Source organism: Sturnira hondurensis, unplaced genomic scaffold (genome assembly GCF_014824575.4).
Source record: "Sturnira hondurensis isolate 20B ecotype Veracruz unplaced genomic scaffold, ASM1482457v3 Scaffold0021632, whole genome shotgun sequence".
Taxonomy (NCBI): Eukaryota; Metazoa; Chordata; class Mammalia; order Chiroptera; family Phyllostomidae; genus Sturnira; species Sturnira hondurensis.
This window is the reverse complement of record NW_028094263.1, coordinates 4,489,640-4,511,844: the sequence shown is the minus strand read 5'-3', so window position 1 is coordinate 4,511,844 and position 22,205 is coordinate 4,489,640. Positions and strand designations below refer to the sequence as shown.

The 22,205-nt window shown below is 38.0% G+C and overlaps 1 protein-coding gene across 7 annotated transcripts in view; it reads right to left on the bottom strand.

Annotated features, from left to right (window-relative positions):
- Positions 1–15,870, bottom strand: part of CDK12 (cyclin dependent kinase 12) — a 62,811-nt gene extending 46,941 nt beyond the window's left edge. For 4 of the 7 annotated variants that reach the window (XM_037033454.1, XM_037033451.1, XM_037033452.1 and 1 more), the window contains exons 1-4: positions 14,213–15,870; positions 9,369–9,437; positions 8,162–9,043; positions 416–592 (exon numbers count right to left, since the gene is read on the bottom strand). In XM_037033454.1, coding sequence (XP_036889349.1) covers positions 416–592; positions 8,162–9,043; positions 9,369–9,437; positions 14,213–15,264 — 2,180 coding nt within the window. In that variant the 5' untranslated portion in view covers positions 15,265–15,870. The remainder of the gene's footprint in view (positions 1–415; positions 593–8,161; positions 9,044–9,368; positions 9,438–14,212) is intronic. The other 3 variants (XM_037033455.1, XM_037033456.1, XM_037033457.1) reach the window with 2 other exon arrangements.
- Positions 15,871–22,205: the final 6,335 nt, after the last annotated feature.

Below are 22,205 nucleotides of genomic sequence, written 5' to 3'. Positions count from 1 at the left end.
GAAAACCAAACCCAGATTCTACTATGTTTATGGCATGGCAATTTATGTGATTTAAGAAATGGGTATATGGTTGACAAACACTGAATAAAAGAGCTTTTTTGTCTTCAATGTGCTAAATATTATGAACTCTAAAGATACAATGGGATCAATATTCAAGGTATATTTGGATTAGGGAAATTATTGTTTTTCTGAAAACCAAACCAAACCAAACCAAACACCCAGCTAGGTTATGTGTGGATACGGATGAATAGCTCTCTTAGGTAGGCTTTTATCCACTAAATAAAAGATAAACATTAGGCCCAATCTTCTATCATTCTACTGGTGTGGGTTGTATAAGAAAGTATGAGATGTAGGCCCCAAGGTTCCTCACTGTAATAAAAGCTGTAATTAAGGATAGGTCCCTCCCAAAACTCACTTTGGTCTTTTTTTATATGGTTGTTGAGGTGGTGTGACTGCCTTTGGTTCTGGAGAGTCTGGAGGAGATGGATCCCCACCAGGAAGCTCTGGAGGGAGAGGGAGGTCCGTGAGTAAGTGACGTGGCCTTTGTTCCTTCTCCTTCTTTACTGGTTTTGAAGGCAGAGTTTCTTTTGGACTAAGAAACAGCAATGAAGAAAAGAAAAAGATCACAGTTACTTAAAGGATATGCAAATAAAACTTTCAAATATCAGAATGTCTGGCTATTTAAAGATAACAACGATTTTACTTTTAAAGGAAAAAAACCCTGTATTACAAGGTAAGAAAAAAAAGTTTATAAAAGTTAAAGATACTTGAACTTTGCAAAGAGAAATCTATGGTATATTAAAGAAACAATAAAATTTTTACAATATACTTATAGGTCCTTTAACAAACTATCCTTTAATGCTCTTCCCAAGATTCTATTTGGATTTTTACTGAGATGAAATGAAACGCAAGAAGTAATCATCTTAAATTTACAAAGTATCACTGCAACTCAAAAAGTCAGTAAACCTACTCCATATTTTAGCTAGCAAAGATTTAAACAAGAAATGAAAGCTCAACAATGTAAAAAACACTATACTGCTGATGATGTGGAGAGAACCTGGAAAAAGAAATAAAGTTAAACTGGAAATCAAAATTAGTGAAAAATACACTCACTTATTATTCCATTGGTTTGGATGCAAAAGACAACCATATCTGACCAGTCAAAATGAATAAATAACTCTCAAACTAAAATATAAGGAGAAAGAGTCCAAGCAACTATTTTGGTATTATTAAAGCAGGTAAAGCAGAAGGTCTCTCAGATAATCTATAAGTTACAGCAGTCAGGAAGAATGGCTTTTCTGGAATAGATTAGAAACCTCAGTCTTGAGATCCAATCTTTTAGCTATCTCAATATATTTATGAGTAAAGGAAGTATTTTGTGTAATGTATGTCCTCAGAAGATAGTGCAACTACTAATTCATGCCTACAAATAAAACCATCTTAGACACTAAGCCTTTTCTGTTCCATCAATAGTCTCAGAAGGCTGAAACAGATGTGAGAATCCTCCACTTTTTGACAAGTGGTCATAAAAAGAACATATTCATTTTCTTTTTAAAGCACACTGTGACTTAAGCACCACTTTTCCATTCAAAAAAGTTGCTGAGTTACCTTTTTTTTTTTTGCTTTGAGTCACCTTTGAAGAGCTTTACAAGATGCCTAATCACGCTTGTAATTTTGGTAAACAATACTTTTCTTTGGAAAACAAGCTCTCTAGATAGTTACTCCCATCAAGTTGGTTCAGTTTAACATACTAATTTCCAGAGGCCAGGTATGTGCAGTTGATAACTACAGGGGATGGAGGCTTAAAAGTAGAATTTAGAAAATTAAACATACTCTTTCATGAATACTTCCATAGAACCATAAAGAACAGTTCTATCCCTTGCAATGTACCCTTTATATTTTTATTTATTGATTGATTTTAGAGAGAGAGAAAGAGGGAGCAAGAGAGAGAGAGAGAGAAAGAGAAGCATAGATTTGTTGTCCCACTCACTCATGCACTCACTGATTGATTCTTATACGTATCCTGACTGGGAATCAAACCTGCAACCTTGGCATATCGGGACAATACTTCGACCAACTGGCCCAGCCAGGGCTGCAATGTACCTTTTTGAAGCTGCCCTTTGTGTGTGAAACAATCTCTAAAGCTAAAACTTCCGACCAATTTTCATCACTTTTTTTAATCCTCACCCAAGGAGAGAAGGAAAGGGGCAGGGGATGGGAGGAAAGAGATGGAAAGAGAAATACCTATATGAAAGAGAAACATTGATTAGCTGCGTTCCATGCATGCCCCCACCAGGAATTGATCCTGCAGCCCTCTAGTGTACTGAATGATGTGCCAACCAATGAGCCACCTGGTCAGTGCCCAATGTTCATCATTTTAATCTCTTGTAAATCAGAATAGAATCTAGATTCGTTTGTACCCTATCAACCAGGAGTACAAAGAATGATCTGAAACTCTCTGTTAAATCACTAGTAAGAGATAAACTTACAACATTACAATTTGCACAATTTTTTCTACCTGGGGACAAGCCTATTACCAGGAAACTCTTGAGTCAGGATACAATACTGATTTTAAATTTCCCCAACTTTTCAGACATTCAGGGAAAGAAAATTTCTCACTTACCAACTAATGTCAGATAGTCTTTTGTATTCCTCAAAAATTATTTTTTAATTTTATTTTCAGTTACAGTTTGCATTTAATATTATTTTGTATTAGTTTCAGGTGTACACCATAGTAGTTAGCAGAATATTCTTTTAAAACAAATTATTTACTTATTTTTAGACTGAGGGGAAGGGAGAAAGAGAGGGAAAGAAACATCAATATATGGTTGCCTCTCACATGCCCCCTACTGGGGACCTGGCCCACAACCCAGGCATGTGCCCTCCTGACTGGGAATCGAACCAGTTACCCTTTGGTTCACAGGCTGCCACTCAATCCATTGAGCCACACCAGCCAAGGCAGAATGTTCTTTATAAATATCAATTCTTCATGAGTTAGAAATACATTACTTCTTGGTTCTGCTCCACTAAAACCAAAGTATCTGGATTCTCTCACTATCACTCCATGTAAATTCAATCTATGTTTTATATTTAAGTTTTTGTTTTTCTCCAATGTTTACTTTATGGGTTCAAATATAATTTGCTGCTGTGAAAATATACATTGCTCTGGGAAAAATATCGCATTATCAGCACTTTTTTTTTTCAAGAAAGAATGAGTGTTTGACAGGATGTATATGTCTTATTAATTCAAGGCATACAAGTAGAATACAGGTCAAATCCTGTTTCAACAAATTCCAATGTTCCAAAAACCTTGGAATAATGATGGCCCATAAAAATGTAATACAACATTATGGTCTTTAGCCTTTAGTGTAAGGCACTCAGTAAAATATAGCTCTATATAGTTCTGAGGGCCATATGGATGCCAAGAGATTCTAACATAGGGAAGCAGACACTGAACATCTAAGTCATTGAAGATTCAATAACAGAAAGTGTTAATCTACCTTAATATCAGCACTTTCTCGTTCCCCATTTATACCTGTAGACAATTCACACATATGGTGAGTAGGCTGCATAATCATGTATAAAAATTTACAAAAAGTTGCCCTGGCTGGTGTGGTTCAGTGGACTGAGTGCTGGTCTGTGAACCGAAAGGTTACTGGTTTGATTCCCAGTCAGGGCATGTGCCTGATGTGACCCAAGTCACCATTTGGGGGGGTGCATGCAAGGCAACCACACAGTGATGCTTCTCTTCCTCTTTCTCCTTCCCTTCCCCTCTCTCTAAAAATAAATAAAAAATTTTAAAAATTTATAAAAAGTTGCCAAGGTCCAGGACTGCTCAAAGTTTAATAGTCTATTTAAAATTTATAACAATAGGATTTAATCTGTACAATGTAAACATCTCTAATATGTCTATTGTTAAAAAAGTATAAATTTACATATGAACTATTTAAAAGAAAATTAATTTCTTCATAATTTAAAAAGCATAAACTACTTTAAATATGATCATTTAACCTCTTCCTCTTAAAGCAGGTTGCTTAAAAAATAACTTATTTTTAGAAACTTCAGTTAAAAATTTGAGTTGACTACATTAAAAATAGAGACCAGGCATTCTATTAGCAAAGTCCTAAATCAAATTTGAATGTTCATACAGATTCTTTCTTTTTTATTAAAGATTATATTTATTTATTTATTTGTCTTTAGAGAGAAAGGAGAGAGGGAGAGAAACATCAATGTATGGTTGCCTTTTGTGCGTCCCCTGCTGGGCACTGGCCTGCATGGAACCAGCCTGCAACCCAGGTATGTGCCCTGACTGGGAATCAAACCGCGATCCTCTGGTTCGCAGGCCTGTGCTCAATCCACTGAGCTACACCAGCCAGGAGATTCTTTCTTTTCTATGAGAACTGAATACTTTATAAACAGCCTTTAAGAATAGTGTAGACTCTACAAAAGTCTAATAAACTCCAAATGAATAAGGCTATCAAGAAATAAAGTAAAATAAAAAAGATTTTAAAAACCTCACGTAGATAACTGAAAGTTTAAAGAGTATGCAGATGATCCCTTTAAAAGCAAGAGATCCTAACGAATGGCTATGTTCCTGAAGAACATATTATACTGAAGTGGGTGTTTGGCAGCCTTTGCTTCTTGCAGCTGAGATTTGTAAATCATGAATCAGAAAGGCTTTTGCAAAACCACTAGTTTTAAATTCACTCCTGCATTCAATACCAGGGTAATACACTCCTGTCCAATCTATATGTTTGAAAGAAAAATTTCATTTTTTTCCCCAAAAGGATTTTAATAAAAGAAGAGAAATCCACCCTGGCTGATGTGGTTTAGTTGATTGAGTGCCACTGGCCTGAAAACCAAAGGGCTGCCAGTTCGATTCCCAGTCAGGGCACATGCTTGGATTGTGGGCCAGGTCTCCAGTAGGGGTGCAGAAGGAGCAATCACACACCGATATTTTTCTCCCTCCCTTCCTCTAAGGATGAATAAATGAAATCTTAAAAAAAAAAAAAAAAGGACAAATCCTCTACATAAGCTTTATATAATCCATGTGCCAAATGATTTAACTACATGTCCAATGTCATTTCACACAAGCCTTGACCCTGGCTCCTTCGGTGGCTTTACTTATTCATTCAAATAACCAGTATTTACTGATTCCATTCTGTGTGTCATGTGTAAAGCACTGTGGGCAATAAAAGATGTGTATCATAGTCTCAACATTTAAACTGCTTCAATTTCATGTAAGATAAAGAAGACTATGAGTGAAATCCATATGCGATTTTCAGATTTCTTCCTGAAAAGTTTTCTTACATAAAAATTATTTTTCATGTGAAAGATAGGTGCAGCTGGTACACTGATAGAGTGGCACCCCTCCCCAAAATATATATATACACACACACACATATGTGTGTGGCCAAAAAAACCATTTTGAATTTAAAATTAATACATAGTGAAAAAACAGTGGTAGAAATCTTCATTTCCATTTTTCTACCTTTAATTATTTACGCGTATTATATGTGAAAAAATTGATAATAATCATGCATTTAACAATTACATTGGACTGAAATAAAATACAGACTTTCAGAATCAGAACTGATATATAATAAAAAGTCTGTTCACTTCATTCTCTCATAAACATTCTTAAAGATAGCCACAAATATTAAACTAAGCACTGAATGTTTTACTTTATCCTTCATCCTCAACCCTATGAAATAGAAACCATATAGAAATCCCTATGTACTGTTTATCAACATTATTCCATATCTGAAAATTTGCACTCTACATAACCACAGTAGGTAGAGTCAATAGTTACTTGGTTAGCTAAATAAACATTTCAAAACAAAGATTCTTAGTCACACTAATATTGTTCTAGCCACCATATAAATTAATATTTAAATGAACTTCTGGGTAAATAATGGCCTAGGGTCCCTTTGGATGATGTTCAACTGATGATATTACTTTTCCAACAAAAGCTATAAAAACATATAACCTGGCCCTGGCTGGCATGGCTCAGTGGATTGAACGCAGGCCTGCGAACCAGATGATCGCGGTTCGATTCCCGGTCAGGGCACATGCCTCGGTTGCAGGCTGGTTCCTTGCAGGCTAACTACCAGCAGGGGACGCACAAAAGGCAACCATACATTGGTGTTTCTCTCCCTCTCTCCTTCCCCTCTAAAAATAAATAAATAAAATCTTTAAAAACAAAAAACAAAAAACATATAGCCTGTATCTGTAAGTATATTGTGTACCTCGAACAAACTTTTCTACATAAATTTTGGGTTCTATTCTTTCCCCCTGTAGCTCTCAGGATTTGACAGAACTCATAAATACCTATTAATATTTTTAAAAGCATGTGGAATTTTTATTTATTTATTTACTTTTAGAGAGAGGAAGGGAGAGAGAAAGAGAGGGAGAGAAACATGCACGTGTGGTTGCCTCTTATGTATCCCCCACTGGGGACCTGGCCCGCAACCCAGGCATGTGCCCTGACTGGGAATCAAACAGGTGACCCTTTTGTTCACAGCTCGCAATCAATCCACTGAACTACACCTGCCAGGGCTGGAATTTTTCTATAAAGTCAGATTTACCACCATGAATAGTATTGGAGTCATTCTTTTAAATAGTCCCTTTTCCCCCCTTCATTTATTGCACTTGCACCGTCTTAAAAATACAGATGTATAGAAAAGTACAGATGTATAGTATAGAAAAATATAAATCTAAAGGGCTGAAATGTATCCCTACTCAAATTACCTATGTCATGTGGAAAGTAATGGAGGGTCGGGGATTGGTCTAGGATACAAGATCAGTGGTGTTTATTTTTGTGCTTCCAACAAAAGTTCAGTGCAATAAACTAAACTCATATCCTAAAGAACAAGAGGGAAGGGTCTCAGTAGGAAGAAACGGTAAAACAAATACTGTCATGGCATATGTCACTGCTAAATCATGTTTGGTGGTACTTGCCTAGCTATTCCTGCCAAGAAGTTAAATAAATGTATTTCTTAATGCCTTCCATAAAATCAGATTCATGGTTCATAATCATTCAATCAGTTCTCAATACTCAGAGGACACATTAAAATTAGAGCTTTTCCCATCGCCCCATTGTAAATTTATATTCTAATTAGTAAATATTATACATATTGTTCTTCTGTTACCTACAGAGTAACTAATTTTTTAAGCAAAACTTTTTGAAATAAATCTGGTTTATTTTTCTCCTAGATCAGGAGGGAAGAAAAAAGCAGCTATAAAAGACATTTTGGGGACAACTGATGATATTCAATATTATTTATGTTATTGGTATTATTAGAGACATACTAAAGTACTCCAGAATTGTCATATATCAACAGTTAAAGCACATGTGGCAAAAAGTTAACAACTGGTAAATCCAGGTGAAGCATATAAGGGTGTTAAATGTATCATTCTAAAGCTTTTCAAAGTTTCAACACTGCCCTGGCCAGTTGGCTCAGTTGGTTGGAGCACAGTCCAGTAACTTAAGGGTAGTGGGTTCAATTCTGGTCAGGGCACATTCTGGGTTCAGTCCCCAGTTCCAGCAAGTACAGGAGGCAACCAGTTGATGCTTCCCTTTCGCATGAATGTTTTTCTCTCTCCCTTCCTCTCTCTAAAAAGCAATGGGAAAATGTCTTTTGGTAAGGATAAGAAAAAAGTTTTTCAGCCCTGGCTGGTGTAGCTCAGTGGATTGAGCGCGGACATGGGAACCAAAGGATCGCAGTTTGATTCCCAGTCAGGGCACATGCCTGGGTTGCAGGCCAGTTCCCAGCGGGGGATGCAGGAGAGGCAACCATGAACTGATATTTCTCTCACTCTCTCTCCTTCCCTTCCCCTCTAAATATAAATTAAAAAATCTTAAAAAAAAGAAAAAAGTTTTTCAGCATAAAAATTTAAGAAGAAAAATGCTATTGATTTTTAAAAATTGAATTGGAATTAGCCTTATCAGTAAATAAACTTGTGAGTCACCTTTTGTAATGCTTCCTAAGTAATGTCATAAATAAGAACTTTTCCACTGAAAACTGATCAAAGGCATTTCCTATTCATAAAAGCATTCTAAATAGCCATGTATTAGAGTAGTTTTAACAAAGTTTGAGAACAAAAAATGTATTACACTTAGATCAAGCAGGTTGTTTTCTCAGTTAACTGTGGGACTTACCTATCCATGTCATCTTCTCCAAGTAGTAAGGGTGGGAGGGGCAGAGGAGGCAACGTTGATGTTTTTAGGTGTGGAATAGCAGCTGTTACAGATAATTGAGTCTTCATAGAAACCTGTACAGGGGGCTGAGAATTTGCCTGAGAGGACAGAGTAGATGTCCTTGGGTGAGTAGAAGGGGGCAAAGCTGAAGTGCTAGAAACAGGAACCTGACTAAATGCTGGTTGGGAAGGAGGGAGAGGTGGTTGCTGTGGAACAGCTGGTAGTGGAGGTAAAGGTGGCAAAGGGGGTGTCTGAGGTGGAGGGGTAGTAGTTGGTAAAGGAGGTGGAGAAGAAACTGTGGGGAGAGGTGGAAGGCTCTCCTTTTCTGATGTCTCTGTCTCTTTTGGAGTAACAATCTCCTCCTTCAACACCACTGGTTTAGAGTCTTTTGTTCCCTCCACTTTCAAATCTTTAAGAACAGGATGCTTCGCAGAGTTTTCATCCACCTTTACTTTCCCTGTATCTAAAGAATTTTTGGCCTCTGCATTTAGATGTGTTACATTCACTAGTTCAGTATCTGGGGCAGATTTTTCCAATTTTAAACCTCTGGGTAACTTTTTAGACTCCAAACCCATATCCTTAGCCTCTACTGAACTGTTCTCCTTTCTAGCCAAAATAATAGGTGAACCCTTGGATTCCTTTCCATCCATTTTTGCTGCAGCAGCAGCTGCTGCTCTTTCCTTCTTCTTCCTACTGAGTTCAGCTCCCAAGCTGGAGTTCAGTGGAAGCCTGACAGGTGAGATACTGGAATGTCGACTACGTGACCCGGATCTCTTCTTTTTACTATGAGAAGATGAGTGTCTTGAATATGCGGGACTTCTACTTCTAGACTTCAAGGATTTCCTAATGAAAAAAGAAAAAGGCAGTTTAATGAACAGACAATAGCAATATAAAGGCAAATACATCAGTTATGGAAAATTGTAACTTAAACAACCCACTTTAGCCCTGGCTGGTGTAGCCCAGTGGACAGGGTACTGGCCTGTGAACTGAAAGGTTGCGGGTTCAATTTCAGTCAGAGCACATGACTGAGTTGTGGGCCCGGTTCCCAGTTGGGGGCCTGAGAGAGGCAACTGATCACACATCAATGTTTCTCTCCCTCTCTTTCTCCCTCCCACTCCATCTAAAAATAAATAAATAAAATATTTTTTAAAAAACAAGCAAAACCCACTTTTGAGCCCTGGCCAGGCAGCTCAGCTGGTTAGAGTGTTGTCCCACGCACCAAGGTTGCAGGCTCCATCTGGGGTCAGGACATATACAAGAGGTAACCAATGAATGCATAAATAAGTTTGAACAACCCATCAATCTCTCTCTCTCTCCCTTTCTCTCTCTCTCTCTAAAGTTAAATAAAAAAAAATTTTTAAGCCCCATTTTGAATAAGTTAGCAATCTTAAAAATAGATTAGGTATCAAATAATAATAAACCAATTTTGGTTCATTAATTGTAACAAATGTACCATACTAATGTAAGATATTAATAATGGGGAAACTGGGTGCCAGGACATGTAAGAACTCTGTGCTATCTTCACAATTTTTCTGTAAATCTAAAAATATCCTTTAAAAGTTTATTTAAAAAATAGATTAGAAAAAGTCCTGTATAATAATATATTTCAATCATATAACACTAGAAACTATTTAACTTAAGGAAGGCAGATTGATATGTTTTCCTATGCTAGAAAATACTTATATTCACAATATTTACTTCTAGAATTTTGGTTTAAATTTCTGAAAAAATAAAAACATGTTATACTTTATACTAAAGGTGGGTTATATTAATTAGAAAATGAGAAGTACCATAATTAGCGTATTTCACCAAAATGTAAATTTTTTAACTAGAGAAGTATTTAATGGACAGATCCCAGGAAAAGATTTTGTTCCTTATATCCTCAGTTCATAATTAAGTTGTGCCTGTACTAAACAAACCGCCAAAATATAAGAGTTAGACCTAAACAAAATATATAAAGTAGAGAAACTGTCTTACCAAAATAATTTATTAGAAGTTCCCAAAGCTATAATGGCTTCTGGTACTTTCAAATATAAAATGATTTCTAATCAACCTTTTAGGAATTCATAGAGCAAAGTATTATTATTATTATATTATTTTTTAAATCCTTACCCAAGGATATTACTGATTTTAGAGGCAAAGGGAGAAAGAGAAATATCAATTGGTTGTATACCGTATGTACCCCAACCAGAGATGGAAACCAGAGCCCTATAACCTTTTTGGTATATGAAATGATGCTCCAACCAACCAAGAAACACAGCTAGGGCAAGCAAGATATTACTGCATGTTCAATTTATTTTCATTAAGGAAGTATTGGGAAGTGAAATCTAATCTATGAGGCAGATGGTTCTCAATTGAAACCCAACTCTCATTAATTATTTTTGCTTTTTAATATAGGCTAATGTGCTTAGGCTTCAAGGTGAAGGGAGGGGTGAAACTAGCACTAAAAGTATAATTGAACAAAACATAATTTGCCCAGTAGTCCAAAACAAATTGTTTCCATTCCAGATCTTCAGTATCCCTCTTCATCTTTAATCACTGGTAAGACTGGCATGAATCAAAATGTTTCAAAACAAATAGCATATATCTGTAGGGGAAACAACTCACATGATGTTAAATACAGTTTTCTTACTGTTTTTTGGAAGTTTGCTCTGAGAGCTTAGTTAAAACATAAAGCCATTATTAGATTCGAAGTACTCAAAACAATAATGACAGCATACATATGAAATGAGGATACAAACTATTGAAAGTAGTTAAGTGGATTTACCAAATACCCACTTACCTTTAAGAAAATTAATACTTCTCTTGCAAAAAACTGGCTGAAACAAGAGGTTTTCTCTGAATTATAGCTGGGACAAAACTAACACCTCTATCCCAGGAAAAACTTCTACAATCCCAAACACTAAGAAATGTCAGAAACCATGCTATACAAAGCATTGTCTCTATAATCTTTCAACTTGACTAAATCCTAAGGAACTTTGCTAAATACCCTTTAATTTCTGAACAGAAGCCTACTGTTAATGGGACATCTGGACTGGCCAAATACTTAAGGTATTTTTTTTTTTATACAAATGCTATATTTGAGATCCAGATGCACTCTTCAAAGGAATAAGAAATAAAGGGGTGGGGGAATGACAATAAATAGGTAAACTGAGGCAACAATAAAAAATTTGTCCTAAAAAAAAAACCAACCATATTTTTCTGCCCTGGCTGGTGTGGCTCAGTGGATTGAGGGCTGGCTTGAGAACCAAAGGGTTGCTCGTTTGATTCCCAGTCAGGGCACATGCCTGAGTTTGGGGCCAGGCTCCCCAGTAAGGGGTGTGGGAGAGGCAACCACACATTGATGTTTCTTTCTCTCTCTTCCTCTCTCCAAAAATAAATGGATTAAAATCCATTTAATGGATGGATTTTTTAAAATGTATTTTTAAATGTATTTTTAAATACATTTAAAAATGTATTTAAATGTATTTTTTAAACGTATTTAAAAAAATTTAAAACAAGTTTTAAAATTGTTTTAAATTTTTTTTAAAAAAAATACATTTTTTAAATGTATTTTTTCCCTGAATTAAGTGAGGTTCCACTCAACTAAAATGAAGTTGCTACTACTAATCACTACTAATTTGGTAAATGCAAAGACTTTGCATTTCTGCCAAAGCATTTTGTCTTTTTAATTTTGACTTAAGAAAATTAAAAATTTTCTTAAGGGTGGGCATCAGGAAATGGGTATAAGGGTGCTAAATGGTAATGTAAAAAAATACAATGAAAAACTCATTAAAAATAACATAAAAATTTTTACTCTCTCCCAAAGAAAAAAACACACAGAATACCATAAAGAGGACCTGTATGTTCCTCTATTCTTACACTAAGAAATTTTTAACTGAATTCCAACTTTGTTTGGCATTCCAATGAATGAGGAAAAATATGTAATACACAACACAAACATATCATGGTCTTTACCAATCAACTAAAAGTGTGCACACAACTCTAGGATTATTATGCAGTACTTATATTTGTGCCCTATACCATTTAGTGTGTCTCTTCTTTCTTTTTTTCCCACCATTTCTGCGCTAGTTCCAACTAAGTGAATAGAAGAGAGAACTTGAAATATGAATCCAAAAGAAATCACTGCAAAGCCACAGTTCTTACTGAAACTTGTTTTAATGTTTTAACCTCAATGTGCCTCTATATTCTCAAACTCCACAACAATATAAATTCTCAGAATAACCTTATTAAACTACTCCCTCAAGAAAACAAATATTCTTAAATTACTTCTAAGGGTTCCTTAAAAAACTAAGCAACTTTACAAATAGTGCACACTTAAGACATCCATTTCCCTGTATATAAATTTTACCTCTCATTAGTAATGAACTCTAGCTAATAGTATACCTGTTAAAGCATTTATAGAGAAGTATACTGATGTCAGCAACTGACTTTGAGATAAAACAAAAGATGGACTGACAGAGAGGTAGACACATGTAGACATAAAACATATAGCAAATACTAATTGCAGAATGCAAGTAGTACAAAGCTCTGGCCAAGTAGTTCAGCTGGTTAGAGCATCATCCTGATACACCAAGGTGTGGGTTGGATTCCAGGTCAGCCAGTGCACATACAAGAATCAACCAATGAATGCATCAAGTGGAACAACAAAATTAATGTTTCTCTATCTAAAAAAAATCAATTAAAAAATTTTAAAACAATACAGATGGTACATTTATGGGTCCTCACTACAATTCTTTTAACTTTTCTGTGTTTAAAGAATTATAATAAAGTGGAGGAAAAAAGACTAAGGAACTTCAGCTCCTGACTGCTAGGAACTCTGCAGCCCGACCTGTTCAAACTAGTTTATGAATAATTATATAACTTTAAGGCAGCAAAAATTACTCATATTGGCATATAAAAGATATGCACAGGTTTTTTTCAGATTAAAATAATTTCTCTATTGGTATTCAACAACAACATTTTCCTTTCTCATAGAATTTACTGATGTTCCAGGTACCAGGCACTGTGCTTCTATGAACTCCATATTTACTAATTTAATCCTCACAACAACTCTACAAGTTGGTGGTTATTATTCCCATTCTACACATGAAAAAACTCAGGCATGGAGAAATTAAAGTATTTGTGAAAGGACACAAAGCAAGATTAGGATTCCACTCAGGTATAACTCCAACGTCCATGTTCTGCTTTTGTGGACAAACCTGAGTCCACAAAGAAGGAGGTACATCTTATCATCTACAAACAAGAACACAGTTTCCTGTTCATTCTAAGAATTAAATTTCAAACTAACATGCCTTTCTTGCAAAAATAACACAGTAAGTGCACTATTACCATTTTTTAGAGAAAGATTTTGAAAATTAACACTGGTCAGAGTAGGTCAATGGTGAACTTAAAGAAAATGCTGTAAAGAAAATCAAATTATCGTTGGAGCCAATTTCCACTAGGCACTACCATCAAAAGGAAAAGGGACTAATTAGTTGAATTTCAACTAGAAATATCTGTGAAAAGACAAAAGAAGTCTTTTGTAAGCTATCAAATTATTGTCAATTAGGAAATAAACTTAAGTTTGAAGACTCAGTGAACAGAACAAATGGTAGATGACCTAAGCAAACAAGATAATTCAAAAGAAAATTTGTCTCTAATCAGGTCCAATTAAATCTAAAGTACTAATAACAATGTCATTTAAAATTTTAAAACAAAGCAACATGAACAGTTAGATAAGATTTGGAAGCCAGCATCAACTCTATGAACTCAACAGAAGCCTATGATTTTTCTCATACAGGAGCTTGCAGCTGAAGATCCTGCCTCTGGAAGTACCTACCTTTAGCAGTTTTAGGCATGTAACTTCCTCCCCTTTTCAAATTCTGGGTTCAGAAGAGAATAGATTCACTCACTTGAATTCAACAGTAAAGTGTTCTTAGTCAATAAACAATAAAGATTTCAATGAAGCATTGCTAATTGCCAGTTCGTTATAAACCACCCTAAGAAAGGACTGTTAGATGAACTGCTCACCTGGGGAGTGGACTCCGACTCAGAGAACGTTTGCTGGTGAAAGGGCTGCTGGACCTCCTTCGACCATAGGGACTGGGTGACCTCCCACTGTAAGAGCCACTCCTTTCATAACTGGACGACCGTCTCCGGCTGTAGGGAGGACTCACAGACCTCTGCCGTCTACTGTAGGGACTGGGTGACCGGGTGCTGGACTGGTAGGCCGAAGGCTCCTTGTAAGGTGGGCTAATAGACTGCCTTCTTGAGGAACTTCCAGGACTCTTCTTGTACGAGTCATAATTGCTGGAGGTGTGAGATCTTGGGGGACTAAGGTCATAATCTTGGCCATAAGAAGCTCCTGAGGGGCTATCATCTTGCTTGGGACTGTCAGACCATTTCCTGTGGGGACTCCTGGACCTCCGTTTGGGGCTGTCCACTGTTTTATAACTTTTGGGTGTTTCCCTTTTCCGATGACTTTTACTCCGGTCTTTGTGCCCAGACTTCAACTCACGTTCTTTCCGGGCCTTCTCCTTGTGAAGTTTGGATGATCTGGATTCCTTGTTGCTGCTGCTTTTGGAAATCTGTGCCTTCCCATAGTCATCATTTTCCTCATTTGAACGCTTTGAACTTCCTGATATCCGGTCCTTCATCGATCCCAACTTGCTGGAAACTTCCTGGCTTTTTTCTTTTTCTGTCTGTTTACTTTTTATTAAATCCCGGGAACGTCTGTGCTGGTGGTGACGATGTTTGTGCAAGCGGTCACTTCGATCAGTTCCACGACGTTCATCATTCTCCCTCCTGTCTGGTTTGAAGACTAGGTCGTCAGAGAAGGTATCGGAATCGGAGCTGATGTCATCATACTCCACCAAAGGTTTGATCATTGTACCCAAGGGTGCTGCTTCGGGGGTCACCAACCCCATGTCTTTGGAGTGCTTGGACTTGTGCCGCTTGTGCTTCGACACCAAGCGGTGACGCTCTCTGCTGTTGGAGCTGCCACCTCCCGATGACGGCTGCAAAGTTCCAGAAGCTCCTCCACTCCCGTCCTTCTTGCCCCCATGTCTCTCTGGATTGGGCATCCCCTTTCCCCTGGCCTCAGAAGGGGGAAAAAGTTCCCCAGCGCTCCGAAAAGGAACCCCCACCCTCCCCCCAACCCCAACCCCACGCCTACCACAGCGCTCGTCGAAGGGGGTTGGGAGGGAAGGGACCGCGGCGCAGACTCCTCCTCCCTCCCGACTCCTCGGCACCCTCCTACATGAGGGTGAAGGAGCCAGGGAAGAAATGAGAGTTCCTCAGCAGTGGAGTTGCGAGACAGCCGGCAGCCGCTCAAGTCCGTCTGTCCTCTTCCCCTCGCAGAGCCAACTCTCAGTCCCGCGGGCCGGGGAGGTCGAGGAAGTAGAAGCCGACGGCCGGGGGCTGTAGGGCCGACTTCAGGTCTGAAGCCCTGTGGGGACTACGCGGGCCTTCCCCCGCCCGGTAGCCCGGCTCGGGGTGGCTTCCCGTCGCTCGGGTTCCGCGGCCTAGATGCCTCACACCCTCTTTGTCCCTCGCTTCTGAGGGCGCCCCTTTTTCTCCCTCCGCCTCACCTCAAAACCCCACACACTCACTCGTTCCTTCACAGGCTCAGTCACACACTAGGTTAAACCGAAACGGCACTTGGAGGAGGGGGAGGGGCAATCTCAAGAAATATCGCGAGAATACTAAGCTCGCGGTATTTCGTGCTTCCCTTTCACCTCTCTCTACCGCTGGATCCAGAGGACGCGAGAGCTGGTACCGAGGTCCCAACGCGAGGCTCCGTATTCTCGCGATAAGCTCCTTGCTTCCCATTTGGTTAAAGCATTAGGGGTACAGAGCTGGGAGAATTTTTTTTTATTAAAAACTTTATTGATAACTCTTTGAACAAATAGTCGGCAGACTCCTGCATGAACTAATTTTTTCGTACCTTTTAACTACCAGGAATGTTAGATAGGACAAATAGCTCAAGGTCTGGGTGGTTCTTGCTAAATGTTACTCTTGCTGTTAAAATGTAGCACGGTATTTTGCAAATCATCTGTAAAAAAAGGGTGAGCCCTAATCGGTGTGACTCAATTTCTTGGGCGTGGTCTGCAACCCGAAAGGGCCTTGGTTCGATTCTGTTGAGGGCACGTGTCTGGGTTCTGGGTTGGTACAGGTAGGAGTGAGTGTGAGAGGCAATTGGTCCCTGTTTCACTTTTGCACCCCTGTTTTTCTCTCTCTCCCTTTCCCTCTCTCTAAAAATCAATAAATATAATTTAAAACAAACAAGGGGGTGAGCTTGACAGGACCCCAACCACCCAACTGCAAAGAAATCAACAGTGTAATTGACCGAAAAGTGTATATAAGCAATGACTAAGCTTCCCTTGGAGGTTGGGATATGTATCCCCCCCCTGTCTCCTTGTTTTACTTGTTTCAGATAAATAAAACTATCCTGGGACTTCTCATTTCTGAATGGGAGCACTTCAAGCCGCCGGACCCTTGAATTCGGCAAGAGGGTGAAAATAAAGTCTATAGGACACAGGGCAAATGTGGGGACATTTCTTCTCAAGTCCCTGAACACTAACAACGCTTACAACTTACATAGCGTACGTTATCTCTAATTCTCATACTACCCTGCAAAACAAGATAGTCTCATTCCTATTCTATAGATAAGAAAACTTAGACTCGGAGAAGTTAAACAAACTTACTCAAGTTAATAAAGTTAGTCCAGCAAGTGCTAAAGATGAGATTCACATTAATGTCTGACACTAATGCACAAGCTCTTTCATTGTGTGGCACTCTTTCCAATTGGTTTCAAATCTAAGAACCTGAAAGCTCATCACCCGTTGGGATCATCTGTGACTCTCCCTGAGTTATTGAGCCTTTTATCTTCACACAGAAGATTATAACTATGAACAAGAAAAGTATAATATTTATGCACAAGAAAAACAGCATCTTACACTGCCTGTTTGTTTTTGTTTTTTTTACTTTTTGAAACTCCTTTGCACACATTAACTCATTCCATCTTTACAACAACTCTCTGAAATTGGGTTGTGTATGATAGGAAACTAAGGCACAGAAAAGTTGTGACTTCTCCAAGCTTATTCATTCTTCAACAAATTTACCTGTGAGATTTTGAGGCCTTTCTCTGTGTAACAGTGTCCACTAAGGGCCCCCTAAGAAGATGTAGATGGTATAATCATGCCAAAGATATAAGAATAATACAGAGCACTGCCTGGGTTCAAAAGGAGAAATTAAGAGAAAACTTTATAAAGGGCAGTTGAGTTGGGCCAAGAAGAATAGATAGGATGTGTATAGATCAGAAAATTAGGAGCCAGAAAACATTCTAAGTGAAGAAGAAAGAATCCACTCTCAAAAATCACTCCCTGAAAATGGTCTTTTTGCTTTTGGTTACATGGGTACTAAAAAAAGTTTTTACTTTAAATGTTCAAGTCCATAAATCTTGATTACAAAGGGAAAGAACCAAACTTTTGGTGACAACTTTACAAAAAAAAGATTTTATTTATTTATTTTTAGAGAGGGAAAGGGAAGGAGAGAAACTTCAATGTGTGGTTGCCTCTTGTGTGCCCCCTACTAGGGACCTTTTACAACCTAGGTTGTAGGGACCCGCAACCTAGGCATGTGCCCTGATTGGAAATTGAACTGGTGACCCTTTGGTTCATAGGCTGGTGCTCAATCCACTGAGCTACACCAGCCAGGGCTCGTGGCAAATTTTTAATCATCTATGGAAATAGTCAAAGTAATGCTACCAAGAAAACAGGAAGAGAAAAACCAGGATAGAAGTAAGTACTGGAATTCAGGTGTGGTAAATTTCCATAATTGCTGCAAGAGGGCCTGGATATAAAGGCCCGCGCCAGTGTCTTACATGATGGCGGATGGCATGAGATTTAATGGGCCAATTAGATGAAGTGACTGGCCTATCTTATTAAACACTGGCATGAGTTCAGCAAAATTACTCTGATTTGTTTTCTTGTGAGATCAAGTTTTTGACCCAGATACACCCACACCCACAGTAAGATGGAAAAGTAGGGATAACAAAAAGAATTATAACAATGTGTCGGATAAAATCTTGAAAAGTAAAATTTGTCATCAAAATTAAACAGCATTAATTGTACTTATAATCATTAATTATGTTTGTTACCTACTGAAATAGACTACAGACCCCTAATAAGTGAATGATTAAATGAAACTTTTTACTGAATTTGTATATCTTATGTGCTTATATCACTTTTCAGTTCTATGCAGAATTCTTTTAAGCCTATCAATAAATATCAGCTGAAACAATAAACATCCTGGTGCAGTGGCCATGATGGGTATTATACATTCATTTACTAAAGGATAAAACTGACATTTAGAAGGAGTTGGAGCATCATTACACTAAGTGTAATTAGTTCCAGGGACAGGGACAGCTCTTTCTTTAATCCTAGGCCAGCACTCTTTCAATTACACTACACTTTGTTTTTGGTGGAAAAATTCTATTCTAGAAAATCTCAGATTGTGTCCAAATTTTAAAACACAAAACTTACTCTCACCTGCATGCTTTGTCCCCAACATGGGTAAGAATAGTGTTTTTCTAAAAGAAGGCTGCTTCACTCCACTGAAAAACAAACTAAGAAATTCCAAGACTGCACGATTTAGTTATTTTAGGCCAGGGAGTCAGGGCAAATCAATGAACCCCAAGAAGACCAATCAAGTGATAATTATACTTTCCCTTTAAATTCCCAAAGCAGCTCAGAAAGTTTCTGTTTAAGCTATGTATGAAGGAACTATTTAACTAAAGTTACACTAATTTATTATCCCTCATTTTAAATTTGTTTATTTCCCCTTCTTTTTTAAAAAATTATTTATTCATTTATTTATTTATAGAGAGGAGAAAGGAGGAAGAAAGAAAGGGAGAGAAACATCAATGTGTGGTTTCTTCTTGCATGCCCCCTACTGGGGACCTAAGCCACAACCCAGGCATGTGCCCTGACTGGAAATAGAACTGACAACCCTTTGGTTCACAGGCCAGCACTCAATCCACTGAGCCACATCAGCCAGGGATATTGTCCCTTTCTTGACATACAGAAAGAATGTTCCTATCTGCATATTGAACACTCTTCTTGTTAATGACATGTCTTAACTATCTTCTTGAGTATGAATTTTTGACAATGTTATTTCATTTACATTTACATTTTTAGATGAAAAATTATAACATTCTATTCTGTGGCCAAAATTTGGCAAAGTTTACTCTATTTTAAGCTTTATAAGGTTTAAAATTTTCTACCTATAATTAGTACAGACATTATTGTTTAATTGTACAGAGAGCTTCCATGAGGAACTGTAGCTGTGTATCTAACAGTGATACTTTAGGTGTAATAATAAAGTAAAAACTTTTTGAGTACGTAGGATTATTGTGACCAATTATATTTGGAAAAGTCTAAATCAAATGAACCCAGTCCTGGCCGGGAGTTCAGTTGGTTGGAGTGTTGTCTCCATACACCAATGTTGCAGATTGTATTCCCAGTCAGGGTACATGTGAGAATCAACCAACGAATACATAAATACGTGGAACAACAAATCAATGTTCCTCTCTCTCTCTCTCTCTCAAATCAATAAACAAAAAATCAGATGAGCCTATCAAACACTGGGTCTGTGTTTTCATGTTTATATTACCAATTGTTAATACACAAGTATTAGGTCTCTGTAGATGCTTGTTGAATGACGAGCACTTTGACAACAGAAAGGGAATATAAAAATATGAATTGTTGGCCCTCTCCCTTCTGGGAGCATGCCCACGTCTTTCTTCCCTCTCAGGTGTTCATCTCCTGAACTCTTAGGGTCTCCACAAAACTTGCAACAAGGGGAGCAATGGGCAGCAGCAGCTCCACCTGGGCTAATCTCTAGAACCTGTCTCCAATGCCCCTTTTCTCTGACTTCCAGTGGGCGAAAACACTGGACCAGTGGGTCCCACCTAGGCTCTCTCCTGTTGCTTCTTCTATCCTAAGTCCTTCCTTGTTGCACTGTCCCCAGCTTTAATAAACACACTCTCAAAATAAATAAATAAATAAATAAATATATATATATGAATTATCTTTGAAAGTTCTCATTTGGATACATGCTCTCTATATTTCATCAATTTTAAGATTGCTAGATTCAGATTATATAGTATTCAGAACACACTTTTATACCGAAAATACTTGTTGACTGAGTGTTCTGTATTTTATGTGGCAACCCTATCAAATCATCCCAACAATATGCACTGAGTCTCTGACATGAGAGCCAGGGGCTGGCCAGGCAATGTCACTAGATGCTAATAAAGGAAAGACCCAGGACACCTGCCTAAAGTTGACAATCTAGCAGGGAAAACAGGCATTGAACAAATTATCATGGGTTAATTAATTTTAATATTGAAATTGTTATTAGAGAGATGATAATGTACCCTGGCTGGTGTGGCTTAGTGGGTGGAGTGCTGGCCCGTGAACCAAAAGGTTGCTGGTTCGATTCCCAGTCAGGGCACATGCCTGGGTTGCACGTCAGGTGGACATATCTCTTGCACATCAGTGTTTCTCTCCCTCTCTTTCTCCATCCCTTCCCCTTTCTCTAAAAATAAATAAATAAAATCTTTTAAAAGAGATAATAGAAGCCCTGATCAAGGCAGAGGTTAGAGAGGGCTTGCTTCTCTAGTCTATAGGAAGTTGAAATCTGAGTGAGAGGGCCTTAGTGAAGTGGAGGGAGTGGGTAGAGAAAAGCTTCCTAGCAGTTAAAATAGCCTTTTCAAGGACCTTGGGGGAGAAAGGAGTGCAGGAATTTTCTACACAGAAGAGAAAGCCAGTGTGGCTGGGCACTGGCAAAGGGAAAAGAGCTGGATCTAGAAGGCTTGGTAGACCCAGTAAAAGATTTGACTACTAGACCCAGGTACAGCGCTAGATAGTGGGGATTCAAAAATGAGGGGCAAGTCCTGCTCCGAAAAACTCACTTTGTGACTCAAAGGAATGAAGATAAGAGGGATAGACAAGAAATAAAGTTTGAACTTTCCTTTCAAGGAGCATGGCTAAAGATAACTTTGCAGGAATAAGCACATTCCCAGACATTTCCAAAGACTTGTTCTTGTTAAATTTATGCTGTTATGCCTGCTCACCTGAACTGTATTTACTGAAGCTTTGTGAACTGCATTTTGGAAGTGTGGGGAAAGTCTGAGACATTAGAACCAGCAGAAATTCATTGCTTACGATCCTTACTGCAAACTAGGAATAATCAAACTTTTCACCGGTTATTTTCAAGGATGTGTATGGATGGAAAAAGAACGTTAAAAAAAAGTAGCCTTATTATGTTAAGTAGTTTCACCCAATGCTAGGTAGCACTGTTGTAATTTAGCCTGGTTCTTAAGCAGTTCCGTTAGTCATTAACTAACATTCGGTATTACTCCAAATTTCTCTGTGAGGATTTACTGATACAAGAGATATGACTACACATTCCTTGCTTGTGATCCGTTCACGCTACAAGCTAAACTGCAAGCTAAACTGCTTATTTTCACTATGATTACAAAAAGGGACAGTCAGTGAACACCTTTGGGACCCTTTCAGTCCAAAATCTTCCAGATTTTCAAAAATACTGTAATCGCTCAGGAAATATTTATTTTAAAAACAAGAAAATGGGAATTAAGTGTTCTGGGTTGGCTTGTAACATCGTGTTTCAAAGAACCAGTATCTTTTTTATTGCATAATTATTCCATCTAGTATCTCAAGAAAGCGTATTACATTTAATAAAATATTGCTGATACCAATATTTTTTAAAAACCTAGTGTATCAGGAAAGAGAGCCAGGAATTTTATTTTATTTTTTTAATTCTTAAAACGTAATATTTATTATATTATTTTCTCCATTACCATTTAGTCCCCTTATACCTCCTCCCCTAGCAGTCACCACACTGTTGTCCATGTGCATAAGTCCTTTTTCCTCAATACCTCCACACCCTAACCTCCCCTCGCCACTACCACGCCCCTTCTCCACTTAGCTGTCATGAC